General features: G+C 41.1%; 1 protein-coding gene across 2 annotated transcripts in view; it reads left to right on the plus strand.

Moving 5' to 3' along the window:
* ptprz1b (protein tyrosine phosphatase receptor type Z1b) overlaps window positions 1-15402 on the plus strand; it is a 57138-nt gene extending 41736 nt beyond the window's left edge. The window contains exons 9-33 of one of the 2 annotated variants that reach the window (XM_042403620.1): window positions 1072-1256; window positions 2344-2470; window positions 2556-2608; window positions 2922-3422; window positions 3653-3827; window positions 4448-4678; window positions 5612-7246; window positions 7992-8136; window positions 8223-8314; window positions 8397-8482; window positions 9718-9738; window positions 10551-10647; window positions 10724-10806; window positions 10948-11082; window positions 11195-11326; window positions 11461-11618; window positions 11853-11988; window positions 12101-12247; window positions 12376-12469; window positions 12826-12899; window positions 13109-13237; window positions 13337-13489; window positions 13627-13769; window positions 13866-14001; window positions 14247-15402. In XM_042403620.1, coding sequence (XP_042259554.1) covers window positions 1072-1256; window positions 2344-2470; window positions 2556-2608; window positions 2922-3422; window positions 3653-3827; window positions 4448-4678; window positions 5612-7246; window positions 7992-8136; window positions 8223-8314; window positions 8397-8482; window positions 9718-9738; window positions 10551-10647; window positions 10724-10806; window positions 10948-11082; window positions 11195-11326; window positions 11461-11618; window positions 11853-11988; window positions 12101-12247; window positions 12376-12469; window positions 12826-12899; window positions 13109-13237; window positions 13337-13489; window positions 13627-13769; window positions 13866-14001; window positions 14247-14390 — 5012 coding nt within the window. In that variant the 3' untranslated portion in view covers window positions 14391-15402. The remainder of the gene's footprint in view (window positions 1-1071; window positions 1257-2343; window positions 2471-2555; window positions 2609-2921; window positions 3423-3652; window positions 3828-4447; window positions 4679-5611; window positions 7247-7991; window positions 8137-8222; window positions 8315-8396; window positions 8483-9717; window positions 9739-10550; window positions 10648-10723; window positions 10807-10947; window positions 11083-11194; window positions 11327-11460; window positions 11619-11852; window positions 11989-12100; window positions 12248-12375; window positions 12470-12825; window positions 12900-13108; window positions 13238-13336; window positions 13490-13626; window positions 13770-13865; window positions 14002-14246) is intronic. The other variant, XM_042403621.1, reaches the window with a different exon arrangement.
* Window positions 15403-15644: the final 242 nt, after the last annotated feature.

Genomic DNA, 15644 nt, shown 5'->3' on the forward strand with positions numbered 1-15644 from the left:
AGTTTTATTTTTGTGTCAATCTTATATTATGTTTTCTGTGCTGAGCCTCTCGTAGTCTCGTTGACCTATGAGACCTGAGAACTGAAAGCAAAGGTGGAAAAGACACGAAAAAGAAAATCTTGTTTAAAAATAATGATTTTCACGTAGTTTATTATTTTTCCAGCTTCTTTTTTTAAGCTTTCTGCTTGGAGCTGAAAAGTCATGTGCCATCACTCTCCTGCTCACAGTGAGTTTTAGTCATTAAACAGGCCAGAAAGTAAGTTTTTGCCTGAGACACTGCTATTGATCATCTCCCCACAGATACAAGCTTGTTATGATTTTGTGCTTGAGATTTTTTTTCCTTATTAGGGCTTTAAGAGTTCAACCCAGAATCTACTCTTCTCCAAAGCTCTAAATCTTTTCACCTTACTAATTTATACCGTATTTTGAGCAACATGGTGGTGAAAATTGGATCCCCTCTTAGGGATCAATATAAATATAACATTATTAATCTTATTTTTTTCCACGACTGAAAATATTACCCATCTGCTGCTTTCTCTGTAGCTGTAACCCTGTCCTCCAAGGTCAGCCTACTCATAATCATCAAAATATATAATTCACTACGCTCTCCATCTTCATAAAGTCGACCCTCAAGTAAAGTGGGTCTTTTGGGTTGCCAGGGAGCTCGACTTTGTAGTTCAATGCCCCCTCTCCTCTCAGCGTAGGCAATTTATTTTGAAGCTCTTTTTGAAATTGAAATAAAGTATTCAGAAATTCAGAAAAGGGTCTTTTTGCCTGTAACAAATTTATGCACCCACTCACATACACACACACGCGTGCACACACACACACTCACCTCCTGAGCTGGGCTTTTTGAAATGTATTCCTGTTTTCTTCCATTTTCCATGCAGTCGATTAATATCAAGTTACCTTTAGCAACACTAACCTTAATGTTATATGTTGCAGCATTTCTGCTCTGTTCTTATTTAGATGTCCAGTTGTTGTTTGTTTTTCATCTCCTTCTTGCATTTCATCCACAAAAATCAATACTTACAATTTTTACCGATCTTCCTCTCTTTCTGCCGTCTCTAGCCTGCAGCTTGGAGCCAGAAAACGTTCAGGCTGATGCCCAGAACGACACAACCATCGTGGTGACGTGGGAACGTCCCCGCGTGGTTTACGACACGACCATCGACTGGTACACCGTCACTTACCAGAGGCTGCAGGGCCGAGACCAGATCAAGCAGGAGTACAGGACCGATGGGGACCAGGACGTGGTACGAAACATCTTAAAAACTGAACCCTCACACACACACACACACATACACACACACAAACGCATATCTTTCAAATAAATGTAAATTCAACTAGTGTTATGGACCATTACCTGCACTCCACAGAGTTACAGAGGTCTTCTTCTGCAGCAAATATTACAGAATAATCTGTTAGAATTCTGTCCATCCATCAATCCATCCACTCTCCATCTGTCACACTCATGCTATGCCTGCTCTTGGAATCTAGATTGATCAAAGTGATTGATTGATTGACTGTTACAATCAATGTTGCCCTCTTAATGGGTCACTGAGTGTCCCTTAGTGTGACCTGCAATATCTGTGCATGTGTATTTGTATATACTGTATATCTGTGTGAATCTGAGTGTAAGTGCACAAGCGTTTGCATGTACTGTATGTACCTCAGAGTTATCAATATTCAGATCAACTTACAATAAAATAATTTAATCACTTCGTTAAATTTGCATACTTTATGTGTGTAAATGCATGCTTCATATTGCTATTATATAGTTTGAAGTTCTTATTTTATGTTATCTTATGTTCTTATGTTGTTTTCAGTGTAAGTTTGGTCGTTTTATTTAGTTTTTAGTCTTTTACATGTACGTTTTGTGGTTATTTTTCAAAGGTTCTATTTATTAATGAGGGATTACAGTGATACTGTTTTACATATATTTGTAGCTTGTACTTGACAATAAATCGTGCAGTGTATTATTAAAAGTGTAACATCTTTTACTACAAACATAGAAAATGAAAACACTTAATAAAAACCCAAAAGCAGAATTATTTATGATTTTGAAATTATAAACCCAGTGGTAATGCAATATATATGAGATGCACTCAAGCACAATAAAATAATAAAAAATAGAGGGAAAGGAATTAATGACATGCTGTTTATTAAGAGATTATTAAGAGAGTTTATAAGAGACCCCCCCCCCCCCCGTCGTCAAAGGTATTACATAATTGGAGTCTAAAACACCTTTACAACTATGATTATGTGATTTTAAAATCTGTATTGAAAGTCGAAGGACATTTCACAGCTGAGATATTTCAATTTACCATTGTGACTTTACAGGGAGCCATCATCCCCAGCCTGCTGGCCAACAGTAGCTACGTGGTTCAGGTGGTGGCTGTTTGTACCAACGGACTCAGAGGACGATGGAGCGACCAGATTATAGTGGACATGCCGTTAGAAGACCCCGGTACAAATAAACTCACACACACAAAGAGCATATATTTGAATCCACTAGAATAGTAAGTAAGTCTGTATTTCTTTCCTCTCTGTAGAAAGCGATTCAGATCCTGACACTGTTTCTCAAGACTCGGAGGGCAACAGGGAGGTAGGTCAGTCTGTGTTTATCTGTGGTTTCACCGGATGCCACTCTGCGTGTTGCTATTCATTTTGCAGAATTATTTTGCAGAGCTGAAGTTTCCCTGCATTCAATCATATCAGTGAACCTAATTATTATGGAAATTATTGTAATTATGTCAGTTGCGGCTTGTCTTTGAGTGTTTGGAGAGCAGCACAAAAGGCTATGTGGGACCTTCCAGCATGTTTATGAGAGATTACAAAAAAGAAAAAGACTGTGATACTCACAATAAAGCCTCCTGTGACACAAAACTACATAATAGTGTTTTTATTTCTTGTGGTAGGTCTCATCTAAAGGCAGATGGGAGAAGCCAGAGAACCAGAATCAGGTGGATTTGTCTCCCGAGGGCCACAGCCCAGTGGAAGAGACCCCAGTGGAGCAGACCCGAGTTTACCAGAACCACCCCACACACCATACCCAGCCCAGAGACCAAACCCAAACAAACCAGAACCTCCCAGTCCAGTTCAGCACGCGTTCAACCCCAAAGACTCCCTCCGAGTCTGCCGTTCTACAGAAAACCCGACTCAACCAGAACATGAAAGACAAACCGGACCGAAGCGGGTCTAATGCCAATATTATGGACGAAAACCATATTGACGAGGACCAGGGGATCGCAACACAGCGGCCGTTTACTAATGCAGGTTTTGACGGCAACAGTGCAATCTGGGTGACTGAGGTGACTGAGCAGCCAGGCTTTCTGTTTCCAGTTGCTCGGACCACCACCCTACCGACGATCCGCCGTCAAATCACAGAAGAGGCATCGTTGTCAGTGTTATCACATCAGGTAGTAATTACCTCTTTTTTTCTCCTCTTAAACCTAATTAAATGGAATAACTAATGTTTAAACAAATGATTGGGACATAAAATTTTAATGAGATCCTAAAGCACCAGAGCTGTATTTTTTTAACTCAACCCAGTCCAAAGATTTGTCTCATGTTTTTGTGGTTTATTCAACCAGGAACTTCAATAAGAGCCACTCTGTTTGTTTTTGTGCATTGCCTGTTTTACCTGCAGTCAGGGGATCATGGTCAACCAGATCAAAGTGGCCTCCCTTCTCCCCAGTCGGATCTCTACACCCCTCCTGTGGAAGACATCCAAGTCACAGATATCTTCTATGAAGACACAGACAACAGCTCTCCACAGGAAACCCTCACCTCCTCTCCAACAGTGTCTGCTGGTACTCTGCCAGGTCAGATTTGATTGGAAGACCTTTTTCCTTTTCTGTACTCATGTTTAATCAAAAAATCTGTTGGTACTGCTACTGTAGGGTTTTGAGCAGTGCCAGGGAGCAATTTAAGCTCATGAATGCTTTAATAGGTACCAGCAGATTTTGGTCCACAGGACTCTTGCCACTTTACTTAAGTAGTAATTATTATAACAAATGGCTGGTTTATTCAATGACTATTTTTACTGATTTCTCCAGTGTTATTCAGTACATATTTTATCAGCAAATTATGAATTTTGTTGTTGACATGAATCTCTAGAGATCTCTAGAAATTCAAAGTGGTTTTCTTCATTTTTGGACTTTTTGTAGTATTATCTGGGTCTGTCCTGGCTGGCCATATCTGTATGCACAATTCAGTGATAAAAATTAATTCATTCATATGACATATCATGTGATGTGATATCTCAATATGTCACTTCACATGACAACCTACATCACTTTACATCTTTACATCATGGCACGTCACCTACTTCACACCATTCGCTCTTCATGATGTGACATGATGACGGGATATTGGAGCACAACAGGTGTCACATCATGCATTGTTGCACCAGCCGTGTCATTATGTGTATTTTGTCCCACAGGTAATCAAATGGACAAAGACACCATGCTGTCCTCTGAAGACAGTGACACCCCTGTGAACAAATCTCCCACAGAAACCGTCACCTCAGTTTCCTCCACTCCCGCCTCCCCTCTGTGGATCACAGAAAGGACGGCAACAGCTAGCAACACCCTCGCTGATTCAGTCTACAAATCATTCACCTCCTCCTCTCTCCTCAGGGTGCTGATGCATACGACCCAGCCCATGTTCAACGGTAAGATGAAACACCCAAGAACAGCCTTTCATAGCATGACCCTGGGCTTATGCTTGTACAATATATTGTGCTCTCACACCTTTCAGACATATTATACAATTTTTGTTATATACTAGCGGTACTTTTCCTTACACTCCTTACACATTTTATTGTGTTGTTACATTTTTGGCTTTGGAAATATATATATCATATACTTTAAGAAATAAATAAACCTTACATTTCCTGTTAAAGTGTCTGTGACTTAACAATATGCAGCATGGTATGAATAAATGTTTCTGGTAGTGGGTAGACAGCTGGGACATAATTGCGGTGGATGCTTGCCTTTCTCCTCTAATGGACCGCTACTGTTCCGCTAATCACTGCTACGCTCTGTGAAGACGGTGGCATTTTGTATAGTGGCATGCTGTTGTTAATGTCAGTGGTGGTGGTGGTGGTAATGATGATGGTCGAAAAGAATAATGACGCTTTAATGATGATTAGAGCGGTAATCAGCAGCTTCCTGATTCTCAGATCTGCCCGTCAGAAATGACATATGCTTGACTCTTCCTCAAATCTTTCAGCATGTAACTCCACATGAGGTCATATTTTTCCTGGCTTTGTATAATCTACTTGAATCCACTCAAGCTTTGTGATTGGCATCTTTTTTTGGACTCCTTTGGGTGTGCATTCTTTTCTGTGGCTCAAGGGCGCACTCTGGTGGTTTGTTTTTTTCTTCTTCTGTCCTTACAGAATGCGGGCTTCACTTCATCTTGAAGGTGCCTTATCCGTTTGCCTTCACCAAGTTGATTTATGACATCTCTTCAACCAGGAATTCAATCATTTCCTATATCTGACTCTCTTCTTGCAATTTGTGTATGGTTTGGGCATGATTATGACCGAGAGCTCTACTTCTGTTCAGTTTTTTTTAGACATTCGCTTTGGCTTTTCTTGCAGTGCATAAACCCACGTCCAAGTTTAAGGAGTCAACTATTTCCCAGTCCTCTGGCTTAACAGATATCTTGCCTGGTGGAGTGATAGTCAACCCTGCAAACCCTGCAGTCTCTATCACAGATGGGGGATTCTCCGCAGATTCATTCAGTGTCACGCCTCCATCACTCAACCCTTTTAATGAATACACCAGCATTTTACATCCTTCTCCTCCTTCCCTCCCTGGTGATAAGAGGAGTGCCATTATCTTTCATCATAATGAGAAGCCCTCTGAAGAGCACTCTATTGTCTCTGAGATCTCTACCACTTTGGGTTCAAAGGCTCACTTAAGTGCTGCATACTCTCTTTCTCTGTCTCCTGATTATGACTCGAGTACGATCAACTCATCAAAAACAAACACTGTCAAAGGAAATACCCGAAATACTTCTCTTACTCAAGCTGACGGTAGGATTCACGATGGTTTGAACATCTTAGCACGTCCCCACAATGAAGAGGAGGCCAGAACAGATAGACAAAAAGGAGATCACATCTACACTTCAGTCACGTCTTACTCTGATTCTAAAGGTTTGACTTTGTCCCGTCTTTCTAAGTCAGAGGAAACCAACACAGATGACAGTGGATCAGGCTCTGGCTTTTATAGCAACAGGCTCAATCAGGAATTGGATGGAGGTGCTACAGTAAAGACTAACTTCTCTACTACAAGTTCAACTGTAATCTTCAAGGCAGATGATTTGGGGAAAAAGAGTAGATCAATAGGAATTGAAATGACTATAGATGGGAGAGGAACCAAAAGAGAAATAAAAGAGAAGGAACATGAGCTAAGTGGTCAGGAAGAAGAAATAACAGGAGAAGGAAAGTGGAGAAAAGTAGAAGGTGAAAGTGATGAGCAAGCCAGACAGCTCAATAGCACAGCAAGTCATAACATGCTGCAAGAAAAAGAGAGAGAAACTAAAGGTGAGACTGTAGTAGGAAACACAGTATACACTGAGACTGGCAGTGGGACTGAAATCAAGTCTGAGACAGATTCTAGCTGGCCTGAGGACGTCAGTGGTTCTGGAGAGAGTGGTGGAGATGGAAGAGAAGATGGTAAAGGAAGCAATGATCTGCAACTCTTTGACAGTATGGGGAATGGAAAGGGAAAGAAAGGTAGTGATGGTAAAGAAGATATCAAAGGTGCAGGTGAAAAGGAAAGTGTTGACAGAGGTGATGAACGGTCAGACAACAATGAAGAAGTTGAATCTGGAAGAAGAGATGGTCTGCAGCCACCTGTAAGTGTAGACACACCTACAACAGAGTTCCCTCCGTTTGGCAGCGGCAAAGATAATGGCGACGATGGTGGTGATGGACATAATGAAGAGGATCACAACACAAGTCTTGACAGTGGAGTTGTCGGTGTTGACTCTACTTTCGAGGACGACAGGGAGGGAGACGGTGATGTTAAACAAAGTGGAGGTCTAGAGAGTGAGGAATACATGGAAGGAGGTGGCAGAGAGAATAGAGGTGTAGCTGGAGAGAGTTTGCAGGAGATGTCAGGTGTGGACGGGTTGTTGTTTAATGCTGGAAGGAGTCCAATGTTGGGTCGTCTCATTCCTCTGCTCAGACTGACAGACGCCAATAAAGCTGTGGAGGAACAAATGGAAGGTAAATGGTGCATAATGCTTAGCTTTTCTTTAGCTCTGCCTCTCTGTGACAGAACGTGACAGGGCAGTCTCCCAAACACAAATTCAAGTAGAAGCATGGCCTAGTAGAGTCTTGACTGGATAGTTTCATTTATAAAAAAGGCCAGGAAATTTCCCAAATCTGCTGGGCACTGTAGTTAATGCAAATGTTACCCTAACAGGAGTAAATAGATTTGTTGGGGACTATTTTCAGTCCCCCAACAAATGCACATTTGGTGCATCTCTGAGTATTCACGACAGCAGGATGTTGTATGTGGGATTGAATCAAGAAGTACTTTTTAATTAACACATTTTTTCTTTGTTAATTAAGTATTAAGTAGTTATTTTTTAATTAACAACAATGGCACAGAAGAATATATCAGCCTTTAACTACACAGACAATACTTGTTAGGATCAATTCATTGTTGTTTTTAGTCTTTTTATGGCAATAAAAAAAATAAATACAGAATATCACCAGCTTCATTCTTTAAAAATGTTCAAAAGAGTTTGAAATAATTTATAATTCATGCCTATTCTTTCCATTCTTTTCTCCGCTCTGTTAAGCATTTTTGACAGCTGTTTTAAAAATATATAATCGTACTTACTGGCGTGATCCATGTGTCTCCTTTTCCTTTATCTCTCACTTTCTGACTCCCCTACACTCTATCTGTCTTTTTCCTCTCTGCATTCGTCTCCACCCTTCTTGTTCGATCTCTCATCTCTCTCAGAGGGCAGCAACAGCAGCCACGAGTCTCGTGTCGGGCTGGTCGGGGGTGTGGAGAGGGAGAAGAGGACAGTCATTCCTCTGGCTGTTGTCTCCACTCTCACCATCCTCTGTCTGCTGGTACTGGTGGGCATCCTCATCTACTGGAGGTATGCACACACACACAGGGTCAACATCTGTCTGCATCAATTTCACCTGCGTGCTTCACTCAGATTCTGGCTTGTTTGTGTCACAGAAACTGTTTCCAGACAGCTAATTTCTACCCAGATGACAACACATCACCTAAAGTCATATCTGCTCCATCTACACCTCTGCTGCTGGCCACAGGTAACACACAGACACACACATACACTCAAAGAAATGAATGAGTCTGTCATTGTAACATCAAACATTTACTCTTGTGTTGCAGATGGTCATGAGCCGCTGACAGTGAAGCAGTTTGTGAAGCATGTCATGGAGCTCCACTCCACCAACACCTTCTCCAAGGAGTTTGAGGTGTGTTTGAGGAATGTTTGTGATTTGAGTTCAGCAAAATGTCCGTGGATGCTTTTTTTTTCAAGAGGGGAACATAAACAGCCACAAAATATTTGGGAAAATTGATGGCAGATAGATACTCTGTTTGGATATTTCCATAGATTTTGCTCCTTTTAGTTTAATCACTTAGTGCAAAAGTTTAACCACCGTGAAATCAAAGGATTATAGGATTACTGTAGCATTGGTTCATGTGTATAAGTAGACAGTACCTCATCTGTCATAGCTCCTTAATGCTCCTCCATTTCTCTGTTAACATCATGTTCTTTAGGAACATCATTTAGCAAAGCGTTGATGTGTAACATCCATGTACAGCCAGTTATGTAACAGTATTAAGGAAGGGTGGTACTAACTATGGCAGTGCTATTTGGTTGCCACATTCAAATACACAAACAAATCAAACTGAAGACAGGACTTCAAATTTGACAGGCATGTTTGAACAAACTAGGACAGATTGTTGAAAACCACCTCTCAGGCTTTTAGGCTTGTAAAGTCTCCATCTCTGCTTGTTTAGGATGTGCAGCAAGGTTTTATAAATGTCTCGTGGAGTTTTGACATATCTGAATGTTGGTTATGTGTTTGAGAACAACTTTGTGGGTCAGTGTGAACAATAGGTACATCTGCATGACATTAGTCACCTCTGTTTCCTAGCATGAAACTCCTGAGTAACACACACAGATTGGAATTGCATTGTATTTAAATTGCCCAGTGTATTTGTATGTTTGCCCCCATTCTGTGACAATCTGTTCTGTAGCTGCAGCAGCAACCCTATTTGGTTAATTTGACGCCAATTTACATTTCATTTAGAAAAAACATAAGACACTACATTGAGGAAGCATAGGGGCAGAGCGGTCTTGATTTGTAGATACACACTTTTGGGTAACTGTGCAATCTAAATGTAAATGATGTCTTTGTGCTATGTCACAGTGTAGAATGGAGGGACATGGCTAATATGAGTAAAGTTAAAAGTACAGAACTCAGATGGGAAAATCTGTGTATTTCCCCACTTAGCACCGCCTTTCTGTGTGTATCTGATCCCCATATTCCTGTACCTGCACTGACTCCCTGTCTGTCTGTCTGTCTGTCTATCTGTCTGTCCGCCTGTCTGTCTGTCATCTTGCCCCCCATCCCTCCCACTCTCCTTTCACCACTTCCACCACCATCGTCGTGCTTTCTGCATCCTCACCACCCTCCATTAGATTGTCAAAGAATCCTATGAGGTAAGACACTTACCACCCCTCTCCAGTCGCAAAGGTGTTTTACTCTCCTTTTGGACAATTCAGGAATTTTGTTTAAAAGTTTTGGAACCTCTGTTAATTTGTACAGCTTGCATCATGTGTACTTCAGATGTGATACTGAATCTAGGCATTTTGCTTTAAGTGTGCACAGATGGAAGTTTTAGTGATTCAATATTTCTCTGAGGCAGAGCTGTTTTTGCTGCTTTTCTCTGCTGCTATTCTCTGTGTCCATGTGTTTTCAGTCTGTATTGGAAGCTTATTTACAGACAAATGGAGACAGGTTAAATAGTTCACCCAATTTCATGGAGCCTAAGTCTCAGTTTCCATATTTTAATAATGAAATGGTTTAATGAAATAAAAATGTAAATCCTACCATCCCTGCAACTGCACTTGTAATAATTTTATGCTTTTGTAAGTCTGAAGCTTTAACTTTTCCCTCACACATCTTGATTGAATAGAAGGCTTTAATACAGGTCACGTAGAAGCAGTAGCATAAATTTAAATTGACAAAATTTGTGTTTTTTCTATCATGAACAACTGTTCTTATTTCTGGTGATTTCATTCATAAGTACTCATTTCTTGTTGTTTTTTTTTTTACCTCATATTGTTATGTTATAAACATTTAGTGCAGACTAGTAAAAGATAACAAAACCTGCTTGTTTAGAACAAAAACAGCCACATTTAATGTTCACTCAAGTGGCTTTAAGATACTCATAGTGCTAATTAGCATGTTTAGCCTCTTCTGTGCGTTTAACCTAATATTTATGTGTGTTGTATGTTGTGTTGTGTGTTAGGAGGTGCAGGCGTGCACAGTGGACATGGGCATCACTGCCGACAGTTCCTCTCACCCCGACAACAAAAGCAAGAACAGATACATCAACATACTGGCCTGTACGTCACTGTTCAGCATTTATATTACTGTACAAGTCAAATGTGACAAAGCTGATGAACCGTTTTCCTCTCGCAGATGATCACAGTAGAGTGAAGCTCTCCAACAGTTTGGACAGAGATGGCAAATGTGGGGACTATATCAACGCTAATTTTGTCGATGTAAGTACATTTTTTGTCAGCCTCGCGTGTTAATAGGTGGACTGACAGGGCAGGTTTTTCCTGTTGTTGTGAGGAAGATACTGTATGTTTTTACCCACTATATCCATGGTTTTCTTCACCAAATAGCTGTTTCCTCTGCAGGGTTATGAGCGAACAAGGGCGTACATCGCAGCTCAGGGGCCTCTCAGAGCAGGCAGGGAAGACTTCTGGAGAATGATCTGGCAGCAGAACGTTGGAGTAATCGTCATGATCACCAACCTCAAGGAGAAAGGACGGGTAGGAGCTCACTCTGCTACTGCTCTGAAACGGCCACATCAGTACAAACAGATTAATGTGTATGTTGTTCTATCACACCTGCTCCTGTTTTATTCTTTTTATCTTTCTACAGACAAAATGTGATCAGTACTGGCCGGAGGAGAACCAGGAGGAATACGGTCCATACCAGGTGACCCTGAAAAGCAGCAAGACCCTCGCTTACTACACACTGCGGACGTTCACCATCAGAGATACCGCAAATAAGGTGCTTCACACACACACACACACACACACACACACACACACACACACACACTTTCTCCCTGTCCAAGACACATATACAGCAACAAACAACACTGTCAGTTTGGGATTCAGTTCCAAACCTCTCTGGTCCTGCAGGCGTCTCAGAGGAGAGTCGAACACACAGTCCTGCATTACCACTACACCCAGTGGCCAGACATGGGCGTCCCAGAATACACTCTGCCTGTCCTGTCCTTCATCAGAACATCCTCTCGGGCCCGGACACAGGAGATGGGACCCGTCCTGGTACACTGCAGGTAGACTGTGTGTGTGTGTGTGTGTGTGTGTGTGTGCATGTGTGTGTGCGCACGCGTGTGTGTGTGGAAATGATAGATTCTTCTTTGATATTGAAAAGACCCTAAAGAAAATTTGTCAATTACTAATTCACTATTTCAGATATGCCATATATTCATTTTTATTTATGTAGCCCAATATCACAAATCAAGAATGCTGAAATGTGATGTGTGTGTGTGTGTGTGTGTGTGTCACAGTGCTGGTGTGGGAAGAACAGGAACCTACATAGTGATAGACAGCATGCTGCAGCAGATCCAGGATCAGGGGATGGTGAATGTTCTTGGTTTCCTGAAACATGTGCGGACTCAGAGGAACTTCCTGGTTCAGACGGAGGTAAGCAAACATGCACGCATATACGCATGCACACATACACACACACACACACAATGGTGCTCTCAGTGGAGTTCATCCTTACTGCATACAACATATTGTCTCTTTCCTCTAGGAGCAGTACGTTTTCATCCATGATGCTCTGGTGGAAGCCATCTTGAGTCGTGACACCTCTGTGACGTCTGACCACCTCCACACTTATGTGTCTGACCTCCTGACCCCTGGGGCATCAGGCAGGACACGCATGGACAAACAGTTCAAGGTATATACAGTATCATGCTTCTCTTTTCCCCACATTGCATAAACAATGGTTTAAGATCATATTGTTATCATGTCACTGGACACATTTGAATGCTGTTGATGTAACTGACTCTCTTTGTTGTGTTTCAGTTGATCAGTCAGCGTCAAGCGAAGCACGCAGATTACAGCACTGCTCTGAGAGACGGCAACGCTGAGAGGAACAGAGCCAGAGCTCTGATGCCTGGTAAGCAGGGCTGGACTACTAACTGGGTAACTGACCCAGGACCCCAGACCTCCAAATGACCCTTAAAAGCCCAAGGCTGTCTATATGGTAGTCGGTTTGTTGTAATTTGATTAATTATAACTTTATAACAAAGTCTTGCACTGAATGGTGAACTGATGCAAGATCATGATGTCCTGCAAGGGGAGCTTGTGAAGTTTTATCACACTTAAGTCAGTGGTAAACTGAGGTGCATATGACACTTGCTGTGATTTGTTGGCTCATCAGTTTGGTGAAAATAGACAAGAGGCTCAAACTATGCAAAGTTTCATATTTTCAGGTGTTGTGTTGCTTACTCATGTCTCTGTGTTTTTATATAGTGGAGAGATCAAGAGTCTGTCTGACCGCTTCAGACACAAACTCCACCGGCTACATCAACGCCTCCTACGTCCTGGTAAAACAACTGCAAATTTTGTATTTAATACGTTTTTGTTAAAGGGCACTTTTGCTGGGTTTTTTTAAACTTTACTGAAAAAAAAAGGTAAAATCTTTGGCAGCCACCTTTTCCAGAACAGTGCTAGGTAATTAAAGTCATTGATCCAGGCTATTTCGTGGAAAACACCAGCTGCTGCTGGTAGTTTGATGGTACTCGTATTTTCACAGGGACATCACCACAGTAAGGAGTTCATAGTGAGCCAGACTCCTCTGAGCAGCACGGTGGCAGACTTCTGGAGAATGATCTGGGAGCACAACACACACACTGTTGTCCGTCTGCCTGACACACACAGTCAGGTATAATGCACACACACACACATATACTATATAAAGTATTTATAAAATGACTATATACAAACACACACACATTCTTATCAGTTTTCCTTTTTATCTCAGAGTGGAGAGGCGGAGTCTTGTGTGTACTGGCCCAGTAAAGACCAGCCAATGAGCTTTGAGGGTTTTACTGTGTCATACTCGCGGGAGGAACATGTATCTCTGTCTAATGAGGAGAGACTTTTGGTGCAGGACTTTACAGTGGAGTCGTCACAGGTAGCGCACACACACACATGCACAGAAATTCGCTCCATGTACTCCTTTTGACTATTAATTAATGTGCTCAGGCCTTACACATAGAATATTTAACATATAAATACATTTAAAGACACTCATTCTCTGCATTCGTTTAGAACAATTATGTGTTGGAGGTGCGTCAGTACAGCGCCCCCTGCTGGCCCAACCCGGACAGCCCCATCAGCAACAGTTTTGATCTGGTCAACACAGTCAGAGAGCACAGCAGATGCACAGATGCACCTACAGTCGTGCATGACCCGTGAGTACAACACAGACGGGATTCATTTGACACTTTGTTCTTTCATTGCAAAGGTACATTTTCTGTGTGTGTGTGTGTGTGTGTATGTGTGTGTAGGTTGGGAGGTGCTATATCCGGGCTGTTCTGTGCTCTCACCACCCTGTCCAGCCAGCTAGAGGAGGAGGGAGTAGTAGATGTCTACCAGGTGGCACGAATGACCAACCTCATGAGGCCTGGTGTATTTAATGATATAGTAAGTAATGACAAACACACACAAAATACTCTTTATGTTCCGATTTCTCTCTGTCACCACTTAATGATCTTTAAAACAACAATAAGGGGAGTATCTTCACCTTAGCCATATTTACAAGTTTTGAGGTTTAGGAAGTTGCTCATGCTATCGGAATCAATACAGTTTAGACAGAATTGGCTTATAAGGTGTCATTTTTATTAAAATATAGCAAATGCAGCCTTGAGCATGTGTTTGGGTCCTTACAGGAGCAGTACCAGTATCTGTATCGAGCTGTGCTGAGTCTGGTGAGCAGCCAGGAAGACCAGAGAGCCTTGCAGAGTCCAGAAACCAACGGATCCGTACCACTTGGTCAGACCAACATCGCTGAGAGCCTGGAGTCACTCATGTAGTCCCACATACACACATCACATACACACGTACACAGGCACATATTCATACGCACAACATGCATCATACAGTGCTGTGGTGACTTAGCTTTGACCTGACATGATGAGAGGACCAACACCATCATCTCTGTGTTTGTGGTTCAAAGCTGTGTCTGCTGAGCATGCTAATGTACAATATGTTCAATAATCAGAGATTACTCATATTATTCAGAATATGAAAATGAATTTAATATTTTAATCTGATGCATGCAAAGATTTAGTAATCCAAACTAGTAATCAGTCCAGGTTTTGAATAGAGTTTTGAATACTTGAGCTGTCTGATATACTGTAGTGACAGTACTCGAAAAGCTTTTTTGCCATTTCAATGTTTTCTTTTAACAAATTTGGTGTCTTTTTGGCGAGCTCATTAAACACGTCTGGAGGGTTTAAACACATCATTAAAAGTGCAATTCTCTCACTGTCAGGATAATGCTCGTGACCTGATTACTCACCATACTGTGAGTGTTAACATGCACAGCAGACAGAGCTACAGAATCCACCAGAGACACAGAATGTTTTATCAGCTCTCATGTCATTAAGTGACCAACAGAGAGGAAAAGTTTCACTGCCTTTTGATTGCAAAATTTCCAGCTGTGTGTCTGTCGCTGCTCAACACGGAGCCTGAAGCATCAGAGCTCAAACGTTTCCTGAGAGAAGGAAAAACTTCTAATGAGGATTTTCTTTAAAGCTAAATAAAATAAAAATAAGTATTTAAATGAAAAATAATTTCTACCAAGAATTCCTTTCTCAATGTTTGATTTGAAATTGTCTTAATGAATCTAAAATTTCTTAAATTCATTACTTATGTCTATTTTAATCTTTCTTTAACATTTCATTATTTTATCTATGGTCTCTTTCTTTTGCTCCTATATTTTCTGCCATATTTTTTTTGATGTATTCCATCTTTCTTCTAAAAAACAGAAATAAATATTAATAAAAATTGCAAATGAAAAACAGGCAAAACACACAATTAAAACAAGCTTTCTGAAAATACAAGAAAGAATAAATAAAATACAAATGAAAGTAGTACAAGATGACTTTAATGTTAAAAAAGTAGGAAACAGGAAATGATGCAAGAAATGACATTCTCATAAATCCTCGTTTTACTACAAATGATTTTATGCACTGCACATTAACTAGCAGAATTTGGGGCTCTAATTACCGTGTATCCTTACTTAAAATCATCTTGATAACCAAAATCTCTGAGGCCTCACTAGT

The sequence above is a fragment of the Thunnus maccoyii genome, chromosome 23 (genome assembly GCF_910596095.1).
Source record: "Thunnus maccoyii chromosome 23, fThuMac1.1, whole genome shotgun sequence".
NCBI lineage: Eukaryota > Metazoa > Chordata > Actinopteri > Scombriformes > Scombridae > Thunnus > Thunnus maccoyii.